General features: G+C 43.6%; 2 protein-coding genes and 1 pseudogene across 3 annotated transcripts in view; 2 read left to right on the forward strand and 1 right to left on the reverse strand.

The window, feature by feature from the left end:
* Window positions 1-7,919, forward strand: part of LOC310794524 (neurexophilin-1 pseudogene) — a 9,535-nt pseudogene extending 1,616 nt beyond the window's left edge. The window contains exon 3 of the transcript in view: window positions 7,038-7,919. The product of the transcript in view is annotated as a neurexophilin-1 pseudogene (transcript). The remainder of the gene's footprint in view (window positions 1-7,037) is intronic.
* Window positions 7,920-10,692: 2,773 nt separating this feature from the next.
* LOC310794525 (serine hydroxymethyltransferase, mitochondrial-like) lies at window positions 10,693-21,715 on the forward strand (the record flags this gene model as incomplete). Its single annotated transcript, XM_083656495.1, has 11 exons — window positions 10,693-10,839; window positions 16,433-16,512; window positions 16,969-17,169; window positions 17,711-17,792; window positions 18,010-18,132; window positions 18,803-18,942; window positions 19,660-19,822; window positions 20,065-20,164; window positions 20,697-20,852; window positions 21,243-21,350; window positions 21,588-21,715. 11 exons carry the CDS (start codon window positions 10,693-10,695, stop codon window positions 21,713-21,715), a joined length of 1,428 nt encoding a protein of 475 aa, XP_083512621.1.
* LOC310794425 (uncharacterized protein) lies at window positions 12,873-14,804 on the reverse strand (the record flags this gene model as incomplete). Its single annotated transcript, XM_083656427.1, has 1 exon — window positions 12,873-14,804. One exon carries the CDS (start codon window positions 14,802-14,804, stop codon window positions 12,873-12,875), a length of 1,932 nt encoding a protein of 643 aa, XP_083512553.1.
* Window positions 21,716-21,938: the final 223 nt, after the last annotated feature.

Consider the following 21,938-nt stretch of genomic DNA (forward strand, 5'->3'; position numbering starts at 1 on the left):
CACCCAATTCAACCTCAAAGTGGATTATTACCACCAACCAATCTATTGAGGTGTTGTTCCAAAATGAGATACATGTCTACCACTTGAGCAAATTGACACATTATGATTAATAGCTCAAAATGAATACAATTTATAGCCTAGTACTTTTGAAGGATAATTAAATTTGAGGTGGTATAATGAACTTCAAACAATGAACCCCCCCCCCCCCCCCGAACCCCAAAGAAGAAGATATAAAACGTTCTCAAAATGACCGTTCCATTCGCTCCAATCGCTCTTTCAGCTATTATTGTAATTATCATTGAATCTGCTTTAATCGTCTTTAATTTGACTTTATTCATTTTGACCCGTGCTGCAAGCCCCAACTTAATATGCTGCCAGCCCCAACTGAATATGGCCGTTGTCAGGTGAAAAGCTCATCATAGCTCCTGACTGTTATTATGATCATTTGGGATTTTTTATGACTTGGAAGTGAAATATGACACAGCCCTTTGGGGCTGGAGGAAGTTTGATGACCCTGAGACTTTGGAAACCCTATCAGAATTCATTTCAAAGAGAGGCAGAGAGTCCTCCGTCTAAAAAAGCCTGTTTCTTTGTTCAGTCTTGGAGGGGGGAAAAATGACATTTTTGAGCTAGTGTCTTTTCACCCGACGGCAGCAATGTACTCTGTGTCCTTAAAAACACAATTATGCTCCTGGGTTTTGCCTGTGCAGGTGCTTTTGCACAGGGTGGTGTGTGCTTGCACAGGCTGTGTGTTGCTCAGATGCAGTCAGTGCGCTGGCATCTTGACACCGAGCCACTGACACGGCTGTCACACAGTGGGCTCCAATTACAGCAGGTGAGAACAGCAGCGCGCCGGAGGTTTAGGCTCATAACAATATGGCACATCTGGAGCTGCTGGAGGAGGCAGAGAGTGGCAGAGAGGGGGGGTGCACGGGGTGCGTGAGGGGGTGCACGGGGGGGCGTGATGTGATCCCACTTATTGGCAAGAAATAATGATTTCCTCAGAGATGTCTCCCCAAAAATCCAGAGGACATTTTACTCTGCACCTTTCTCTCCCTCCCTATACTCTCTCCTGTCCTACAGTCGTGTAGAAATCAAGTCTAATCTGCAAAACATCATCTTTGCATAAAGTTTATTAGTTTATTAGTACATGGTCACCACCACTGATGATAGCCGGTGGCCCTGGTTGGTGGCAGAAGTTGCTTGGAGGTGGCTGTGGATCAGGAGACGAGAGCCGTGGGCTGGGTCGCCTGGGTGAGGCCGGGTGTCCGATTGCTGAAAGACCCGAAAGACCCAATGACCCCAGGTAACATCACATGATGTGTCCAGGTAACATCACTGATGATGTGTCCAGGTAACATCACTAATGATGTGTCCAGGTAACATCACTGATGATGTGTCCAGGTAACATCACTGATGATGTGTCCAGGTAACATCACTGATGATGTGTCCAGGTAACCATCACTGATGATGTGTCCAGGTAACATCACTGATGATGTGTCCAGGTAACATCACATGATGTGTCCAGGTAACATCACTGATGATGTGTCCAGGTAACATCACTAATGATGTGTCCAGGTAACATCACTGATGATGTGTCCAGGTAACATCACTGATGATGTGTCCAGGTAACATCACTGATGATGTGTCCAGGTAACCATCACTGATGATGTGTCCAGGTAACATCACTGATGATGTGTCCAGGTAACATCACATGATGTGTCCAGGTAACATCACTGATGATGTGTCCAGGTAACATCACTGATGATGTGTCCAGGTAACATCACTGATGATGTGTCCAGGTAACATCACATGATGTGTCCAGGTAACATCACTGATGATGTGTCCAGGTAACATCACTGATGATGTGTCCAGGTAACATCACATGATGTGTCCAGGTAACATCACTGATGATGTGTCCAGGTAACATCACTGATGATGTGTCCAGGTAACATCACTGATGATGTGTCCAGGTAACATCACTGATGATGTGTCCAGGTAACATCACATGATGTGTCCAGGTAACATCACATGATGTGTCCAGGTAACATCACTGATGATGTGTCCAGGTAACATCACATGATGTGTCCAGGTAACATCACTGATGATGTGTCCAGGTAACATCACTGATGATGTGTCCAGGTAACATCACATGATGTGTCCAGGTAACATCACATGATGTGTCCAGGTAACATCACATGATGTGTCCAGGTAACATCACATGATGTGTCCAGGTAACATCACATGATGTGTCCAGGTAACATCACATGATGTGTCCAGGTAACATCACTGATGATGTGTCCAGGTAACATCACATGATGTGTCCAGGTAACATCACATGATGTGTCCAGGTAACATCACATGATGTGTCCAGGTAACATCACTGATGCTGTGTCCAGGTAACATCACATGATGTGTCCAGGTAACATCACATGATGTGTCCAGGTAACATCACATGATGTGTCCAGGTAACATCACATGATGTGTCCAGGTAACATCACTGATGCTGTGTCCAGGTAACATCACATGATGTGTCCAGGTAACATCACATGATGTGTCCAGGTAACATCACATGATGTGTCCAGGTAACATCACATGATGTGTCCAGGTAACATCACTGATGCTGTGTCCAGGTAACATCACATGATGTGTCCAGGTAACATCACATGATGTGTCCAGGTAACATCACTGATGATGTGTCCAGGTAACATCACATGATGTGTCCAGGTAACATCACTGATGCTGTGTCCAGGTAACATCACTGATGATGTGTCCAGGTAACATCACTGATGATGTGTCCAGGTAACATCACATGATGTGTCCAGGTAACATCACATGATGTGTCCAGGTAACATCACTGATGATGTGTCCAGGTAACATCACATGATGTGTCCAGGTAACATCACATGATGTGTCCAGGTAACATCACATGATGTGTCCAGGTAACATCACTGATGATGTGTCCAGGTAACATCACATGATGTGTCCAGGTAACATCACATGATGTGTCCAGGTAACATCACTGATGATGTGTCCAGGTAACATCACATGATGTGTCCAGGTAACATCACTGATGATGTGTCCAGGTAACATCACATGATGTGTCCAGGTAACATCACATGATGTGTCCAGGTAACATCACTGATGATGTGTCCAGGTAACATCACATGATGTGTCCAGGTAACATCACATGATGTGTCCAGGTAACATCACATGATGTGTCCAGGTAACATCACTGATGCTGTGTCCAGGTAACATCACATGATGTGTCCAGGTAACATCACATGATGTGTCCAGGTAACATCACATGATGTGTCCAGGTGCATCACTGATGATGTGTCCAGGTGCATCTCTAGTTGATGTGTCCAGGTGCATCACTAGTTGATGTGTCCAGGTGCATCTCTAGTTGATGTGTCCAGGTGCATCTCTAGTTGATGTGTCCAGGTGCATCTCTAGTTGATGTGTCCAGGTGCATCTCTAGTTGATGTGTCCAGGTGCATCACTAGTTGATGTGTCCAGGTGCATCTCTAGTTGATGTGTCCAGGTGCATCACTAGTTGATGTGTCCAGGTGCATCTCTAGTTGATGTGTCCAGGTGCATCACTAGTTGATGTGTCCAGGTGCATCACTAGTTGATGTGTCCAGGTGCATCACTAGTTGATGTGTCCAGGTGCATCTCTAGTTGATGTGTCCAGGTGCATCTCTAGTTGATGTGTCCAGGTGCATCACTAGTTGATGTGTCCAGGTGCATCTCTAGTTGATGTGTCCAGGTGCATCTCTAGTTGATGTGTCCAGGTGCATCTCTAGTTGATGTGTCCAGGTGCATCTCTAGTTGATGTGTCCAGGTGCATCACTAGTTGATGTGTCCAGGTGCATCTCTAGTTGATGTGTCCAGGTGCATCACTAGTTGATGTGTCCAGGTGCATCTCTAGTTGATGTGTCCAGGTGCATCACTAGTTGATGTGTCCAGGTGCATCTCTAGTTGATGTGTCCAGGTGCATCTCTAGTTGATGTGTCCAGGTGCATCACTAGTTGATGTGTCCAGGTGCATCTCTAGTTGATGTGTCCAGGTGCATCTCTAGTTGATGTGTCCAGGTGCATCTCTAGTTGATGTGTCCAGGTGCATCTCTAGTTGATGTGTCCAGGTGCATCACTAGTTGATGTGTCCAGGTGCATCTCTAGTTGATGTGTCCAGGTGCATCACTAGTTGATGTGTCCAGGTGCATCTCTAGTTGATGTGTCCAGGTGCATCACTAGTTGATGTGTCCAGGTGCATCTCTAGTTGATGTGTCCAGGTGCATCACTAGTTGATGTGTCCAGGTGCATCTCTAGTTGATGTGTCCAGGTGCATCACTAGTTGATGTGTCCAGGTGCATCTCTAGTTGATGTGTCCAGGTGCATCACTAGTTGATGTGTCCAGGTGCATCTCTAGTTGATGTGTCCAGGTGCATCACTAGTTGATGTGTCCAGGTGCATCACTAGTTGATGTGTCCAGGTGCATCTCTAGTTGATGTGTCCAGGTGCATCACTAGTTGATGTGTCCAGGTGCATCTCTAGTTGATGTGTCCAGGTGCATCACTAGTTGATGTGTCCAGGTGCATCTCTAGTTGATGTGTCCAGGTGCATCACTAGTTGATGTGTCCAGGTGCATCTCTAGTTGATGTGTCCAGGTGCATCTCTAGTTGATGTGTCCAGGTGCATCTCTAGTTGATGTGTCCAGGTGCATCTCTAGTTGATGTATGTCACAAGAGTTGATTTGAGTTCAGTTGTGGAACAGTGATGTCATTCATGCACAAACGGCCTCAATGGTCCATTTTGCCCATGTCCAATTGAACTCAAATCAACTCTTAATAACTGTCAAACTAAACGAATTCCTGCAAAACTGTGTCTACTGAGACTGAGTCTAAACGCCTTCACTATAATACTGTACTTATTAGGATTTATGCCTCAGCAGGTGGCTGTCAGGCTTATAGTTAAGCTATATATATATATTAGCTTTATAGCTAATATAGTTAAGTATAAGCTTATAGTAAGCTGCTTCATCTCTCCAAATACAGTCTCACTTCTTTCCAGAATTTATTTTGTGGTATTTCTTAACAGTCGAGACAAATTATAACTGTATCTTTCTGTATGTCGTATTCTGCAAAGCAGGCTACTAAGAAATATGACTGCTATACTAGCCTACTACTACTACTACTCCGACTAATGCCCAGTTTGATAGAGTAAATTGTCTGTGTATGTGTGTGTGTGTATGTGTGCGTGCGTGCACGCGCGCGCGTGTGCGTAGGTATTCCTCGTTAGTCCCACAGTAAGTGTGTGTGTTCATCTTTAGTCCTTGCCTGAAGGAGCTATTGACCTATTGATCACAGTCAATTCCAAGTCCTTCTCATTCCACGGAGCAGAAACAGAGACATCATTATTTGAATCGATTGACTGTCATCTTGTCACGTCGCGACAGTAAAATGTCCTTCATGTGCGGTCGTCCCGGTGGTCCTCCTGGGGAACGTTCTCTCTCCTCTTTCCTGTCACTTTCTGCAGAATACTATAGTGTCCACAGCTCATTTGAGCCAATTGGAGTTGACAGGTGTTGATTAGAGAGTTGTTTGCCTGTTCATTGAGATGATATCGTCTTAATGCGGTGTTCAAAACTGTCTCAAACTGTTAATTTAACTCTGATGGATTATGGATTTATATCAACATTGGCCAGAGTTAAATTAACACGGACGGTTTTGCCATGTAGTATTTCTAAGCTTTGCTACATGGAAGCCAGTGATGTTATTTGAAAGTAAATTGAGTTTACTTTTGTGTCACTGAAACCTTAAAAGACCCTTATCTGAATTGTCCTGATATGGCAAAGCTGCACACATTTGATACTCCCCGCAAAATGCATAGCATTTAAGAAAGATTGTTGACTACTATTTGAATGAAGTCTGTCAGAAATGCCATGCTTATAAAACACTGTTTGCATAAAACAGAACAGAGGAAAAAAAACTATTGTATCCGGAAAAAAAGAAAATCTTAAAGCAGCTACGATCAAGATTTTCGATTGTTATTAAACAGTCTAAATTTAATATCGATGCATCAGATCTTACCTCTAATAGTAGACGAGACCAACGCCGAGTAGTCTCGCTTGAACCCCGAGTGAATCGGCCAGTGTTGTCTTGACGATTAGTCTGTCTGCGACCGGGGCAGATCAGGAAGTGAAATGAAACGGTTTGCGGCAGCCACTTCGGCCATAACCACAAAATAACAAAATAACTTCCAAACAAACTGTTAGAATAGTTAACGGGCAGCTGTAGCTCAGGAGGTAGAGCGGGTCGTCCACTAATCGCTTTGGATAAAAGAGGTCGGTGGTTCGATTCCCGGCTCCTCCAGTCTGCATGTCTAAGTGTCCTTGGGCAAGACACTGACCCCAAATTGCTCCCGTTGGTGTGCCAGCACCCTGCGTGGTAACCTGCCGCCATCAGTGTGTGAATGGGTGAATGTACCTACTGATTGTAAAGCGCTTTGGATAAAAGCGCTATATAAATGCAGGCCATTTACCATTTACCATTTACCATTTAGAATATAACGAGAGATGTTCACGAGAGTAGCAAGCCCCTGCATGGCGTTTTCCGTGTTTATGGTCTGTTGCTAGGCAGAGCGAAACAGTTGAAGGCAGGCAGCTGTCGTAAACCGTTTCGTTTCACTTCCGGGTTTATCCGGCCCGCCGGTAGACAGACACAGACTCTATAATCATCAAGAGAGCAATCTCCGATTCACACGGCTTTGGTCTCAGCTACTATTATAGGTAAGATGTGATGCATCAATATTATAATTATACTGTTTAATAACAATCGAAAATCTTGCTCGTAGCTGCTTTAAAAGATAAGTACAGATATACAGTATGTACTAGACATCCAAACTAAGATGGACTTTGACCGTTTCACTTCAACACAATACATCTCCTTTCTATTCCACAGCAAAATATCAAATGATCATAAGACAATAGTCTACAAAATATGTAATCTGACCTTCATTCATGTCTGCTCTCTGCAGGGGCAAGAAACAGCCAAGCCATTGGACTACCAGGACCTTGCTCCCTTCAACCCAGTTCCTCACGCTGCTCCCTATGAAGTAGCGATGGAGGAAGGAGGAAGGGGAGAAGAAGCTACTGGAGCTGCACTGAAGGTCAAGCATCTCTCCAAAGACTTACAGATCATCTCCACCAAACCCAAATCTCCCGCTTACGGCTCCCTCGGCCCGTACGGCCGGCCCCAGAACTTCTCGCAAGCCCTGGATCAGTACATGTACCGCTCCCCTCCTCCCCCAAAACCCAAACCTCCTGCGAAAACGCCCACGAAGGCCAAGAAGATCCTCGGCTGGGGCGACTTCTACTTCAATGTGAAGACGGTGAAGTTCAGCCTCCTGGTGACGGGGAAGATCGTCGACCACATCAACGGAACGTTCAGCGTCTACTTCCGCCACAACTCGTCCCGCCTGGGGAACATATCCGTCAGCATCGTCCCGCCCTCCAAAGCCGTGGGGTGGGAGGTTCTGGAGCCTCAGAGCGCTCACGTCGAGAACACGGTTCCGGTTCCGGTTCCGGAGTTCCAGTTCCAGAGCCCGCCTCAGTCCACCAGCACCGCCTCCCCCGACCAGCAGAAGCAGCAGCAGGAGATGATGATGGTGACAGAACTCAACTGTCGGGTTGAGTACCAGAGAACCAACCGGTCCAAGAAGACCAAGCCCTGCTTGTACGACCCGGGGCAGACCTGCTACTCGGAGAACACGCAGTCGCAGGCGGCCTGGATCTGCGCAAAGCCCTTCAAAGTTATCTGCATCTTCATCGCATTCACCGGCACGGACTACAGGCTGGTGCAGAAGGTTTGTCCAGACCATAACTTTCAGACGGACCAGCACCAGCAGCACTTTGGATGACGGACTCTCTGGGCAGTGATTCTGAAATCGAGACATCAGAAATCAAGTTGTCATACACACACCCTTCAAAATCCTGTGCTCATTTCCAACATACATCTGAGATTGAGATATAAAAGTGATTGTACATTATTGTTAATAAGCGTTTTTCAACATGTCAGTGAATGTATAGTTTGGGACAAAATGTGGTCATGTGTTAATAGTCTGACAAGATGTGTGTTTTGTCCTAAACTACGCTCACACATCGACTGAAAGTACTATTTGTTTTTAAAGAATCCAATGAGTTGATCTTGTACATACAGTATTAACATTGCATATTTAACACTGATAAGTGTAGTATAGTGTTTTATGAATTCTGTTTTCTGATTATGCATCGATTGAACTGAAGACATTCATTCTAAAATGAGATATATCCACTATTCGAAAAATGTAATGCTTATAAATGCACATATTCCTTGTTAACAAAGCTATGAGTCATCTGAAGACGTTTTCTTACAAAACAGAAAGCTCTTTAACCCATCGATACCTGATGCAGCATTTGCGTGTATATCCCTCATTTGTGTGTGTATCCCTTTAAGAGTGCGAACCGCCTGATGCGGTTCGCGGTCTTAAAGGGATACACACACAAATGCTGCATCAGGTATCAATGGGTTAAGGATACAATCGCCAGTATTTTTCATTTGTATCCATTTCCCCCCAAAATGGATACAAACCCTTCAAATTGTTCTGTTCAAGATTTGGGAACAAAGCTTGAATAATGTACGTATGTATAGTTGTATAATATAGTAAATTTGTTTGTAAATTATATGTGCAGTGATGCGTGATCCATAGATCAACATACCATGATTTATACATATACATTGTATTGTTTTTTAATTCATTCCACATTGACTGTATGGCCCACACTGGTGCAAAGGAAGCTTCCTAGCTCTTCTTCTAAATGAGGAGCTATGATTGGTCAGACATGATTGCCCTTTCCAAAGGACTGATAAGAACATTGAAAAGTGTGAGATCAAACAAATTATTGACCACCGCTCATAATAGTGAGGTTTTTTTTATCAGTGAAGTGTGCTGCGCATGTCCTTGGCTCCCCTCCAGTATCGATTTCACTACTTTCACCCTTTGCACCTTGAAAAGTGTCCTCCCTTTGCAGCCTTCAGCTATCCAGACATGTTTTCTCTGTCACTACGGCAAACGCTACGGGTGAGTAGAATTACTTTGCTTATTTATTGACAGTATTTTACAGCGTTGTGAAGTGAAGCTGCGTCGATGTCATTCCTTCATTCCACCGAACCTCATGTCGTAGCTGTAGCTGTACATGAGACCTGCTTTACACAACAGCAGAAGTGACAGTAGATGAACTGTCAATGCTTGCTTGAGATCATTATTTGTTGCTTTTCTGTTGAAATATATATATATATATATCGCACATATCAATGTTGAAAGATTTTCCCTCCCACCTCCAAAGAACAGTTGTAACTAAAAGGCTTATTAGTGAAAACTAGGTCAGCTTGTCACCCCAGGTAACCTTGTTTGAGCTGCCTGATCAAAAAGTTGTGCGTGCTGTTTTGTATTTTTGTAAAGGATTTTACAATTCATCAAGCCAATATTATGTGTCTTTTCCCAGATACCTCTGATAATCTCTGTGTACAGTTTACTCATCTGACAGCAAGTTCACACAAACAAGCTCGTTAAATCAGAAAAGAACGCAACTGTTTGTGGCAGAATGATTTTTTCTGTTGTTCAAGGGAAGTCAGTGCTATGATTTATGCAAGACATCGTATTCTCAAGGCTCAGACGCACATAATTAACAGACACTTGTTTCAACAGCAATCTATGGTTAAACAGTAATCCGCCTATAGGTCAAAGTCACAAATTGTGACATAACTGTCATGCAGGTTCAACCTGGCTTCAGCAAACACGACCCTGAGAACTAAGTCCCTTCCTGTGTGGCCAAGGTTTTCCATAGACTGCTCTCCTGAATGGGTTTTCACTGCCTTTCATTTACAGTAATGGATTCTTTCCAACTTCAAAAGACGCATTATTCTAACTGCCTTTTCTCCAAAACCCCCAGTGCTAAGTATTCTAATTTTGAGTGATGAAAGTGTTTTTGCACAGGCATGATGTTTTCAAAAGACACCAAAGGAGCAATCTTGGACAACAAAAAATCTTCTATTATTTATTTATTTATTTATTTATTTATTTATTTATCTATTTATCTATTTATCTATTTATCTATTTATTTATTTATTTATTTATTTATTTATTTATTTATGTATTTATTTATTTATTTATTTGTGTATTTATTTATTTATTTATTTGTGTATTTATTTATTTATTTATTTATTTATTTATTTATTTATTTATTTATTTATCTATTTATTTATTTATCTATTTATCTATCTATTTATCTATTTATTTATTTGTGCACAAGCAGTTAGCACAATGGAGAGTTACATCAGATCCTCTGAATTGCCATGTGTTTCCTCATGAGGTTTAAAATAAATACACGGAGCAGTTAAACAGAGCCGTTGCAGAGAAGCACGTTTCATCTGTCTGAATACACAACTTGAATTTTAGCACCAGTAAGCAACTCCAATAAGGGATGCGGTATTCTAAGCGTGTCAAATCACAATTATCTTTTAAAACTGTTTTTACCACCAGCGTTTAAGAAGTAGATAATCCATCAAATGAATGGACATCTTTCTACTGTTCGTCCCCTCCTCTTCAGTCCGTCCTCCTCAGGGCTCCAGGATGTGCGGGCCGAGAGGGGCAGATGACGGCCGAGGCGTCCAGGAGAGGCCTCAGCAGCGGGGGCTGGACGGGCCAGGACAGCCTGGCCCAGGACGACCCGGAGATGTGGAGCCTCCTGCAGCAGGAGAAGGACAGGCAGTGCCGGGGGCTGGAACTCATCGCATCAGAGGTGAGGAGAGAGAGAGAGAGAGAGAGGGGGGGGGGAGAGGGAGGGAGAGAGAGAGAGAGAGAGGGGGGGGGGAGAGGGAGAGGGAGGGAGGGAGAGAGAGAGGGAGAGAGAGAGAGAGAGAGAGAGACAGACAGACAGACAGAATCTAAATCATTTTATTCATCAAGTATATATTTTATGGTTTTGACACAGAGATCATATTGATCAGGGTTGGGGCCATTCAGGAATTGAACTGAACATGCACGATAAATTCCAATGAACCCTCTATGGTTCAGTGTTGCTTCTAGGCAAAATACCCATTTTTGGCCTTTCATACTCACACAATACATCCTCAATTATGATGCAATAAATAAAAAAAGACGCAGAACCCTAAGGTATCCAATATTAGTGTTTTAATCATCATCATATCATCATCATCATCATATAAAAGGGAGTAAGTGGGTTCTGTTTCTCTGTTTCAATTTTTGTCCCACTCTTTTTGTTGCACTTTGTCCCACATTGTGAGATTTGTGATGGTTTTGGTCATTAATGATGTCACTGATGATGTCACATCCGTCCCTCTTTACATGGCTGACTGTCACATCTTACACTGACTTCTTGGCTGAAATTGGTTTCTGGCACAACTTTGTCCCCACAGCGCGTACTGTACTGCCTTTCAAGGTGCTCAAGGCACCGGGATAGATAAGAAATAGTGAAAAATTACAACAACAAACGATCAATTCTGTCTGAATTTAATCTAAGAATTCTGATTTTAAACTGAGAATGCTGACATTTCCCCCTCAGAATTGTGACTTTAATCTCAGAATTCTGACTTTTTTTTTTCATGTGTGGCCCTAATCCTCTTCTAGTTTTAAATTGTGTGTACTTTTTTTTTTTTTAATAAAACGAAAATGAATTTTAAGTTGAAGGTTTATTAGGATCACCATTAGCTACAGCATTACAGCAGCATGTTTTATTTTAAGACATTAACATCCATTATATAAATACATGTAGATAAATACATGTGCAGGCATGTGCATTACCTGACTCTCCCCTCATAACTTCCCTGTGGTATTAAACCCCTTCCTCCATCTCCTGATACATTTAACTGTTACAACATTATACTTAGATCAAATATAGACCATCAAATATATACAGACTGTTACAGCAGCATCATATTTAGGTTGAATTATTATACTAATAACCAGTAAACAATACATAATATTTCACCGATAGCTCAATAACACTTGCAGTATATCAAGATAAGAGTTCAACCATTGTGTGTGTGTGTGTGTGTGTGTGTGTGCGGTGTGTGTGTGTGTGTGTGTGTGTGTGTGCGGTGTGTGTGCGGTGTGTGTGTGTGTGTGTGTGCGTGTGTGCGTGCGTGTGTGTGTGTGTGTGTGTGTGTGCGTATGTGCGCGTGTGAGTGTGTGAGGAGGTTTGCCAGTAAAGATCCAGCATCTTCTTGGCTGCTGTCAAACCTGTAAACCACAACACGTTTCCCAGGATAGCATAGGAAGCATAGCTCTTGGTGAGCATGGAATTACAGTTCCTTCTGATAGTGTGGAGGCCACCTGACTCCAAAAAGACACTACATCACTCCCAAATACATGTGCATAAAGGTTCCTATATATGACCATCAGGACAAAGGTCACGAAATGATCATTTTCATTGTGTGGTACTTTCTTGGCATAAAAGACAAGTTCTATGAAGAAAGTTTAAGCGGATCTGTTAATCATCAGGGTTCTTGGAGGACGCGTATTAACCCTGACATACATGTTGTTGATGGTCCTTAAGACCCCCTCTGTTGTCTTCCTACCCTGAAGACCCTAACCCTAAGCCTTCCCCTGAAGACCCTAACCATATCCAAACCCTAACTCTAACCAAGTGGCTACCAGTGCCTAAGCCTACCCCCCTCCCCCCCTGTGCCTAACCAATACCTATGATGCGGTGATATTCTGATGATGCGGTGATATTCTGCGGTCAGAATGAGAACGTGTTGCTTCTCCTCCCGTAACGTTACAGCAGCAGGAGTGTTCCACGATGGCACCGTCTCAATGCATTTGGTGTCTCCTGTTCTTGTGTTTTCTCTCCTTCTTGCTGGCACATGGGACACAGAACCACTGCTGGTCCTCTGTTGGGGCTGTATGGATCCCGACACAAGGCCAATGGTACCAGTACTCACAGTCATCACAGCCGATCATGGGACCGCCATCATCAGGCTTGTTGCATCTGGGACATGGTGGAGGTGTCCAACTGCGACTTCCAGCTCCAGATTTGGGAGCAGGGGTCTTGGGCACGGTTGTTTTTGGTTTTGGGTTTGGAGCCACCTTGCTGATCACGATTTTGTCCTGGCCAGCTCCCAGTTTCACCTTCTGCAATCGAACTTTCTCTTTTTCCTTCTGTTCCTCCCTTCCACGCTTTTGCTTTTGCCTCTCTTTTTCTTTCCTCTTTTCTTCTTTCTCTCTCTCCTTTTCTTTGGCCTTCTCTCGCTCCTTTTCCTTCTCCTTCTGTTCCTTCTCCTTGTCTTTCTGTTCCTTCTCCTTGTCTTTCTGTTCCTTCTCCTTGTCTTTCATTTCCTTCTCCTTGTCTTTCATTTCCTTCTTGTCTTTCTGTTCCTTCTCCTTGTCTTTCTGTTCCTTCTCCTTGTCTTTCTGTTCCTTCTCCTTGTCTTTCTTCTTCTTCTTCTTCTTCTTGTCTTTCTTCTTGTCCTCCTTGCTCTTCATGTCTTTATCCTGGCGCGTGGGAGGCAGAGGAGGCAGCATGGAGGGGATGTGACTTCTGTCTTTACCCATGTTCTTCTTATCTTTATTACTCTTATATTTAGGCTTTTCTTTATCCTTCTTTGTGTCTTTGTGTTTCTCCTTCTCCTTCCTAGGGCCATCTCTGTCTCTGGACTTCATCTTCTTGGACCCCTCAGACCCAACAAAGTCTCGTTGACAGGAGTGTTTTCCTCCATACTCCTTCCAGGGCATCTTGATCTCCTTGGAAAACCCTTTGCTCTTATCCCTGTTCTTATCCTTAGTCTTTTCTTTCAGCTTGCCCTTGCCCTTGTCCTTGTCCTTGTCTTTGGGTATGGCTTTCTCCTTCTTCAGTTTTGTTTTGAGCTCCTTCTTCAGCTTCTTCTTGAAGGGTACCGTTGACACGGTCTTGTTCTTCTCCTCAAAGGCCTTGAGCAGGGCTTCAGGAGCGAGTGGTGAAGCTGATCCTGATGACATGTAGTCATTCATTTGAGGAGTGGCCGATGGACTCCCCTGATTGCCATTTCGGACCATCTCATTGATCGAGTCATCCATAGTCCAGCTTCCTGGGTTCGACTCAGAGCCCGAGAAGAACGCAAAAGGCTCCTCCCCCCACTCTGCGCTGGCACCACGGTGCAGGCGGGGTCTCTTGCAAGTGGGCAACGTCCCCAAAGCTGCATCAGGAATGTCCAGGTGCCTCTTCAGTAGGTGGTTCTTCAGTAGGTGGTCCTCGTCGTCGACTGCCTCATCTTCCTGCATCTCCTCCTCATCCAGCAGCACCTGCGTAGCTTCAGCTGGTGTGCCCGTGTCAGCGAGAGCCTCTCCCTCCTCCTCCTCCTCCTCCTCTTCTTCCTGTAAGGAGACCATCGGTGGCAGGTAATCTGGAATGTCATCGTTCCTCTCCTCTGCGTTCCGGGCACCAGCCTGGGGGAACTGCAGGTTGTTGTTCTTGCTGACAGGGAAGAGTGGTGCTTGATGGGCAAAGCCTCCAGGCTCCAGGTTGTGGACATAGTCCTCCAGTTCACTCAAACTCACGCCCAGGAGGCTGAAATCGTCCAACACCGGATCCGTCCGTCCAAAGAGCTCAGAGTATCGATGGCAGCCGCTGGCCAACTGCTGGATATATCGATGCAGGACATCGGACAGCAGATCGCAGGTCGTGAGCTGAATCGCATCCCAGCCGGACGCCTGGCAGATCTGTGCCACCGACACACGCAGCAAAGAGCGGGCATAGCTCTCGCACATCTCGCTGACTCGTCTTCATGTCAGTTTTCACAACATGCTGCCGCTCTTCTGTAAAGATGTATTAGATCACTGACTGATCATAACCAAGATGCATGGAATTGTTGGTGATGTCTAGATGTGGAGTTGCCTGAGTTGCACCGGTCCTACTTATAGCCTCTGCAGGGAAGGGTTTTATGACATCACTGATGATGTCACAATGTCTATGACATCGTCAGTGTGATGTCACCAGTGATGTCACTTGTGCACTCATGTCAACGGTCATGTGACTCGAGCAATTGTGATGTCATTAGCGAGTGACTTGGTGGACTTTCAAACGGCACAATTCATGTATAAAATCCAAAACAAAGAGCTCCCAGAATGCATCCAGAGGTTGTTCAGAACCAGAGAAAGCACTTATAACCTAAGAGGAATCTGCATGTTCACAACTACAAGAACAAAAACCAGAACAAATGCAATGCAAAGATGTATAACAGTTAAAGGAGTTAAAATATGGAATGGACTAGAAAATGAAATAAAAATGTGTAAAACAATCAACAAATTAAAAAAAATGTTAAAAAATCAGATTATTAACAAATATAAAACTCAAGATTGATATTTATATTATATTACATTATTATATTTAAACATATTATTACATTCATAGATATATAGAAATTTAGTTTGTGTATTTGACACTCTGTAAGTACAATTCATGTGTATATAGAATACCTGTATTTTGCTTAGTACTCATTATTATTGTTATTATCAATATTATCAATATTATATATCAAGAAAAAAGAAAATAAATAAATAATAATAATATTAATAAAAAATAAAATAAAATAAAAATGAATGTAAAAAGGGTAGGCGCTATAAGCGTTTGCTTCAGCCTACTCCTTTTCGGTCAGATCTTTTCAGGCTTGTATACACCCAACCAGCAATCACTGTTTGTTCTCTTATTTTGTTTTCTTGCTTTTCTTTAATCACAACTGTATTGAGCTGTACTTGTGAAATTGACCGAAATAAACTAAACTAAACTAAACTAAACTAAAAACATCATCAGTGATGATGTCACCAGTGATGATGTCACCAGTGATGTCACTCAGGGCGACGCGTTTTTTTTTATAGTAGGGCGGCGTCTGACTCTTGACTCTCCAGTGTGTCTGACTTGTGTGTGTCTGAGATTTTGGAGAACCTTGCTGCATACAGTAAATTTGCATTATGATTAAGGAAAAAATATTTTCTTTAAAATACAATACTTAAGATGTGGAGTTTATATTAATATAACATGTGTGTTATGCGAAGACTGTTGACATAGAAATATTTGCTATTAATGCATTAATTAGATATGACCTAATTAGGCAAAATGGTTATGTTTCATATATGATGGTGATTATGTTGGACATTAGGTAGCTCAAGTGGCTATAATTGTTTTTGTGATAGTGTTTTATGATAGAAGAGCTAGCTAGATCCTGCTCAGGTTTAGACTGTGCTTAGCCATGCCTTGGTGACAAACAGCATGGGTGTTTTTCAACCTTCTCTGGGTGAAAACAGGTTATATTTGGATGGTGACAGTGTTCTGAATATATAACTTTATAAAAAATGCATATGGTTCTGGATCTTGACACTGTGCTTGTTTGTCATGTCAGAACTTCTGCAGCCGTGCGGCTCTGGAGGCCCAGGGCTCCTGTCTGAACAACAAGTACTCTGAAGGATACCCAGGACAAAGGTAAGCCCACGTTCACACCATACGCCCAAGCAATGCTCAACCTACGCTCAACTCAACCTACGCTGAACCCACAGGTTTCATTTCAGCAGGCAAGGCCGTTCACACGAGCTATGCGCGTCGCGCGTGCCTTGCTCAAGCCGCGCTCAAGCGATCGTTCAGGATTCAGTTCTATTTTCCAAGCATGAAGCGTGAAGCTGCCAGGCATCAAGTCAATGGAAGTTGTGGGCGGGGTCAAGGCACGCCGAGCAAAGCGCTGAGGAAAAGAGAGTGCTTCTTGGACATTTCACTTCTCGGACTTTGGACATGCCTGCTTTACACAGATTTGGTTTTGGCGTTTGGTTACTCTTTCAATTTAAGCTAAAACCTGGTTTTCACCTGACACACTGACACACTGACACACTGACACACTGACACACTGACAATGACACAATTGTGACATTTCTTGTCCCTTCCCAGGTATTATGGCGGTGCAGAGGTCGTGGACCAGATCGAGCTGCTCTGTCAGAAGCGAGCCCTCGCTGCCTTCGGTCTGAACCCGGACCTGTGGGGCGTCAACGTTCAGCCGTACTCCGGGTCGCCCGCTAACTTCGCGGCCTACACCTCCGTCCTGCGGCCGCACGACCGCATCATGGGCCTGGATCTCCCCGATGGAGGACAGTGAGTGCAGGATTCAGGATCTCATTAAAGAGATACTCGAACTCCCGATCGTGTTGGTTTTTGTTGTAGCAACTAGTGATGTCATCAACATGTGGCTAGAGAAGACCAAAAAGCCACCAATTAAAGGGAATAAATACAATTACGACTGCGTTTTCACTTATTTTCACTTATTTTATTTTTATTTTTTATTTTTTATTTTTTATTATTTATTATTATTTCACTTATTTTATTTTATTTATTTATTATTTTATTTTCACTTATTTTATTTTTTTCACTGCTTCTTTGCTTACCTGATCATGACCCTTTGAGTGAATGAGAAAGATACAGTGGAAATAAACTCAGTGTTGCATTGAAGTGCATTGAATGTGCTGAGCCTGCGGAGCCTACTATACTGTAATAAATGACAGCCTATATAGAAGTTAGCTATATACATATGACTTTATATATAGAAGTTAGCCTATATACATATATTGACTTTTATAAGTTAGCCTATATACATATATTGACTTTTTATTTATTTTTTTACTCCTGTACATTTCAGTCTAACCCACGGCTACATGACGGATACCAAGAGAATCTCGGCCACCTCCATCTACTTTGAATCGATGCCCTACAAACTGAATGTAAGTGATTTTGTTCACTTTTATTCCATTTTATTATAATAAAATGATGTATTATTTATGAGTCCAGGGGCTCAGACATCAACTTCCTTCTTCCTGCGGCCCAAACCTTCATCAAGATGATTTTTTTTAAATCAATCCTGTGATTTTAGTTTCTGGGCCTTCAGTGTTTGTGAATCTTCTTCCCTCCATCTGTGTCCCTCTGGATCGTCTCTCACAGCCACAGACGGGTCTGATCGATTATGAGCAGCTGGAGAAAACGGCCCGTCTCTTCAGACCCAAACTCATCATAGCCGGAACCAGCGCTTATGCCCGCCTCCTCGACTACCCTCGCATGAAGAAGGTGCTGCTTCTGGGCTGAATTAAGTCTATGATACAGTATACACACACACTATTTATATATATATATAATATATATAATATATTAACTCTATTATACAGTATACACACACACACACACACACTATTTATATGAATTAAGTCTATGATACAGTATACACACACAGTATACACACACAGTATACACACACACTCTATGATGCAGTATACACACACAGTATACACACACAGTATACACACACAGTATACACACACAGTATACACACACTCTATTATACAGTATACACACACACTCTATTTATATGGCACTAACAGCTAAAAGAAGAGTTTACAAGGTGTTTCCCAGGACAGGCATAAAAGCAAGAATAGGAAAATACAAGGGAAATGGAAAATAGGAAACGCAAATAAGAGAATAAATACATTATATAAAATGACGTGAGATTAAAAAAAGATGTGATTTAACCCATTGATACCTGATGCAGCATTTGCATGTATATCCCTCATTTGTGTGTGTATCCCTTTAAGACCGCGAACCGCGTCGGTTCGCGGTCTTAAAGGGATACACACACAAATGCTGCATCATGATTCTATCTGATGTTTATTTGGGGGATAGAGGTGTTGGTTATTCCCAGCTGTGTGTGTGTTTCAGCTGTGTGTGTGTGTGTGTGTTTCAGCTGTGTGTGGAACTGAACGCCTACCTCCTGGCCGACATGGCTCATATCAGCGGGCTGGTGGCAGCTGGAGCGGTTCCCTCTCCGTTCCAGCACGCTGACCTGGTCACCACCACCACACACAAGTCTCTGCGTGGAGCTCGGTGAGTGACTGCATTCGTGTTGTTGTTGTTAAAGGAACACTCTGCCCATTTTCAACCAGCTTTGTATCATTAGAACATCAGTAGTATATCAGAAAACTGTAAACTGTTTTGAAGTCTGTCATTTAGTTTGACAGTTATTGAGAGTTGATTTGAGTTAATGGGTTATTCATTTGAGTTAGTGTGGACCAGTGATGTCACTGGTCGACACTTTAACACTCAATAACTGTCAAATTAAATGACAGACTTCAAAACCGTTTACAGTTTTCTGATATACTACTGATGTTCTAATGATACAAAGCTGGTTGAAAATGGGCGGAGTGTTCCTTTAAGGATTCTGGACAGCTCTGGAGAAGACTGAAATCAAAAATACACGATTAACATGAAATGAAGCGTTTATTGGTTCTGTGTGTGACATTATGTAAAAGTCAAACTTGTCATCTCATATTATGCACAAGTATCATGTGAATACAAGATACAATGCGATGTGATGTAATGTGTCATGTGATGTGTGACCTGGTCACCTGACATGATGGCGTGACATGGCGTAACTTGAGCTGATGTAATAAGATAGAAAACAAAATGGTGGTATGGTGTGTTAAACGTTGACACTATGCGATCAAATATTGAAATGCTAAAAAGCAACATTACAGGCTGAGTCTATTTGGCTTTCTAACACATCTGTCACCTGGTGTGGTGTGGTGTGGTGTGGTACTGCAGGGCCGGTCTGATCTTCTACCGGAAGGGGGTGCGATCTGTGGATAAGAAAGGGCGGGAGGTGACCTATGACCTCCAGGACAGGGTCAACTTCGCCGTGTTCCCGTCACTGCAGGGAGGACCTCACAACCACGCCATCGCTGGGGTGGCTGTAGCCCTCAAACAGGTTCACATGTTCTATCTATTTCATGCCTTCTATTTATGACTACTATCTGTATCACACCGGACATTTATGACAGAAAATGCCTTGTGAAAGTCAAAACAACAACTGGTATCCTGGTGTCCTCCTTCCTTGTCTGTGATCTCTCTCTCTCTCTCTCTCTCTCTCTCTCTCTCTCTCTCTCTCTCTCTCTCTCTCTCTCTCTCTCTCTCTCTCTCTCTCTCATCATTGTTTCTGTCGATCCACAGGCTTCCACTCCCATGTTTAAAGAGTACATTGCTCAGGTGCTGCTGAATACCAAAGCCATGGCTGATGCCCTGCTGAAGAAAGGCTACACCCTGGTGTCAGGTACATCATAAACTGCTGGGTTAGAGTGTTTTGTGTAACGAGGACACACCTGTTTCGTCCTTTGCTAAATCTGACCTCGTCAGACACACACACCTGTGACTCATTTCTAATGTGAAGTTATAACGTCAGCATGTACAGTCCTACCCAATGCCAACCAATAACATCAAGGCATCCGACAGCCGTCAATCAATCACCAACTGTCATTCTCCGGCAATCGTGCGGTGCGATAACGAAGTGAATACTGTGGAAATGCCATTTCAGCTCGACTTTAACGCTAATGATCATAACACAATGTGGTTTCTTCAACATTAGAATGGAAAGTGAAGGGGAAGAGCAGTTTGTCTCCCGCTAACATGAATCCCATTAACAGCAACACATTTCCCACTGCTTTCACCGACAACTACAACAGAATCGAATTGAATTGAATCAAATTGAATCGAATTTATTTGAATTGAATCAAATCAAATCGAATTGAATCAAATCGAATTGAATGGAATTGAATTGAACCACAGCCCTCTCCCTCTCCTCGCAGGGGGAACAGACAACCATCTGGTCTTGGTTGACCTTCGACCCCGCGGGATGGACGGGGCCCGGGCTGAGCGGGTGCTGGAGCTGGTGTCCATCACCGCCAACAAGAACACCTGTCCCGGGGACAAGAGCGCCCTGACACCCGGAGGACTCCGGCTCGGTACTCAGACTTAGTCCATTTACTCTACACATCCTGGCCTGACTCACCAAAAGACGGTGCTGCGGCTCTAAACTACAGGTTTGGGGGTTCTAGAGCAGAACACAAGACGTCTGCTCAGATGTGCGTTTACTGCGCTGGTTAAATCCCCTATCGTGTCTGCCTGGGCTGGGCTATCAGCTAAATTCTAACTTTGCTGAATGGATAGAACGGGGGAATTTACCCCACCCTGACCCCGCCCCCCAGCCAGGCTGAGCCAGCTGACCCAGCGTCTATTGTGGGCGTTCCCAGAGCCTGTATGGGCGTTCCCAGACATGCGGACTGTCTCTATTGATTGGCCTCCTTTTGTCACTTTAAAAAAGTTCTCGTCCTTTTTCTTTCTTCTGCTTCCAGGAGCTCCAGCTCTGACTTCTAGACAGTTCCAGGAGGCCCACTTTGAGAAGGTCGTGGAGTTTATTGATGAAGGGATCCACATCGCACTGGATGTGAAGAAGAAGACTGGTGAGAAAAGAGACATTTTTTGTGTGTTTTGTGAAAACATCCGGCTTTCGCTATAGCGGACACCCTGATCCACTATAGAATAGTTGAGGTGGTTAGGATTCACTATCTTACTCAGTCAGTGCCACAAATATAGAAAATGTTTCATGACCAAGATGAACCATTGATAATGTATTGTAATTTTAGAGATCAAACCCCTCCTAACCATGCTGCTGCTGCTGCTCCCTCCGTTTCCTACAGGCAACCTGGCCAGCTTCAAATCCTTCCTGCTGCAGGACCCAGAGACCACGTCTCGCATCGCAGACCTGCGCCAGCGGGTGGAGCTGTTCGCCCGGCCCTTCCCCATGCCCGGATTCACCGACCACTGACATGGCCATGTTGATTACAGAATCAGGACAGATAGAACGGGAATGTCCAAGTGTATCGTGGTTAACGTCCGTTTGGAACACCTGAAACGGTCGCCATAGAATGTTTATAGGCTAATGTTGCCATGGAAACGAGCATGGTTTCAGAATGTTGCCGGCTCATATCGGTTACCTCTGAGCACTCTGTACAGCAGCAGTGATCATTTGGTTTATCATCCTTGGGACA

The sequence above is a fragment of the Poromitra crassiceps genome (assembly GCF_964638095.1).
Source record: "Poromitra crassiceps genome assembly, chromosome: 20".
NCBI classification, from domain to species: Eukaryota; Metazoa; Chordata; class Actinopteri; order Beryciformes; family Melamphaidae; genus Poromitra; species Poromitra crassiceps.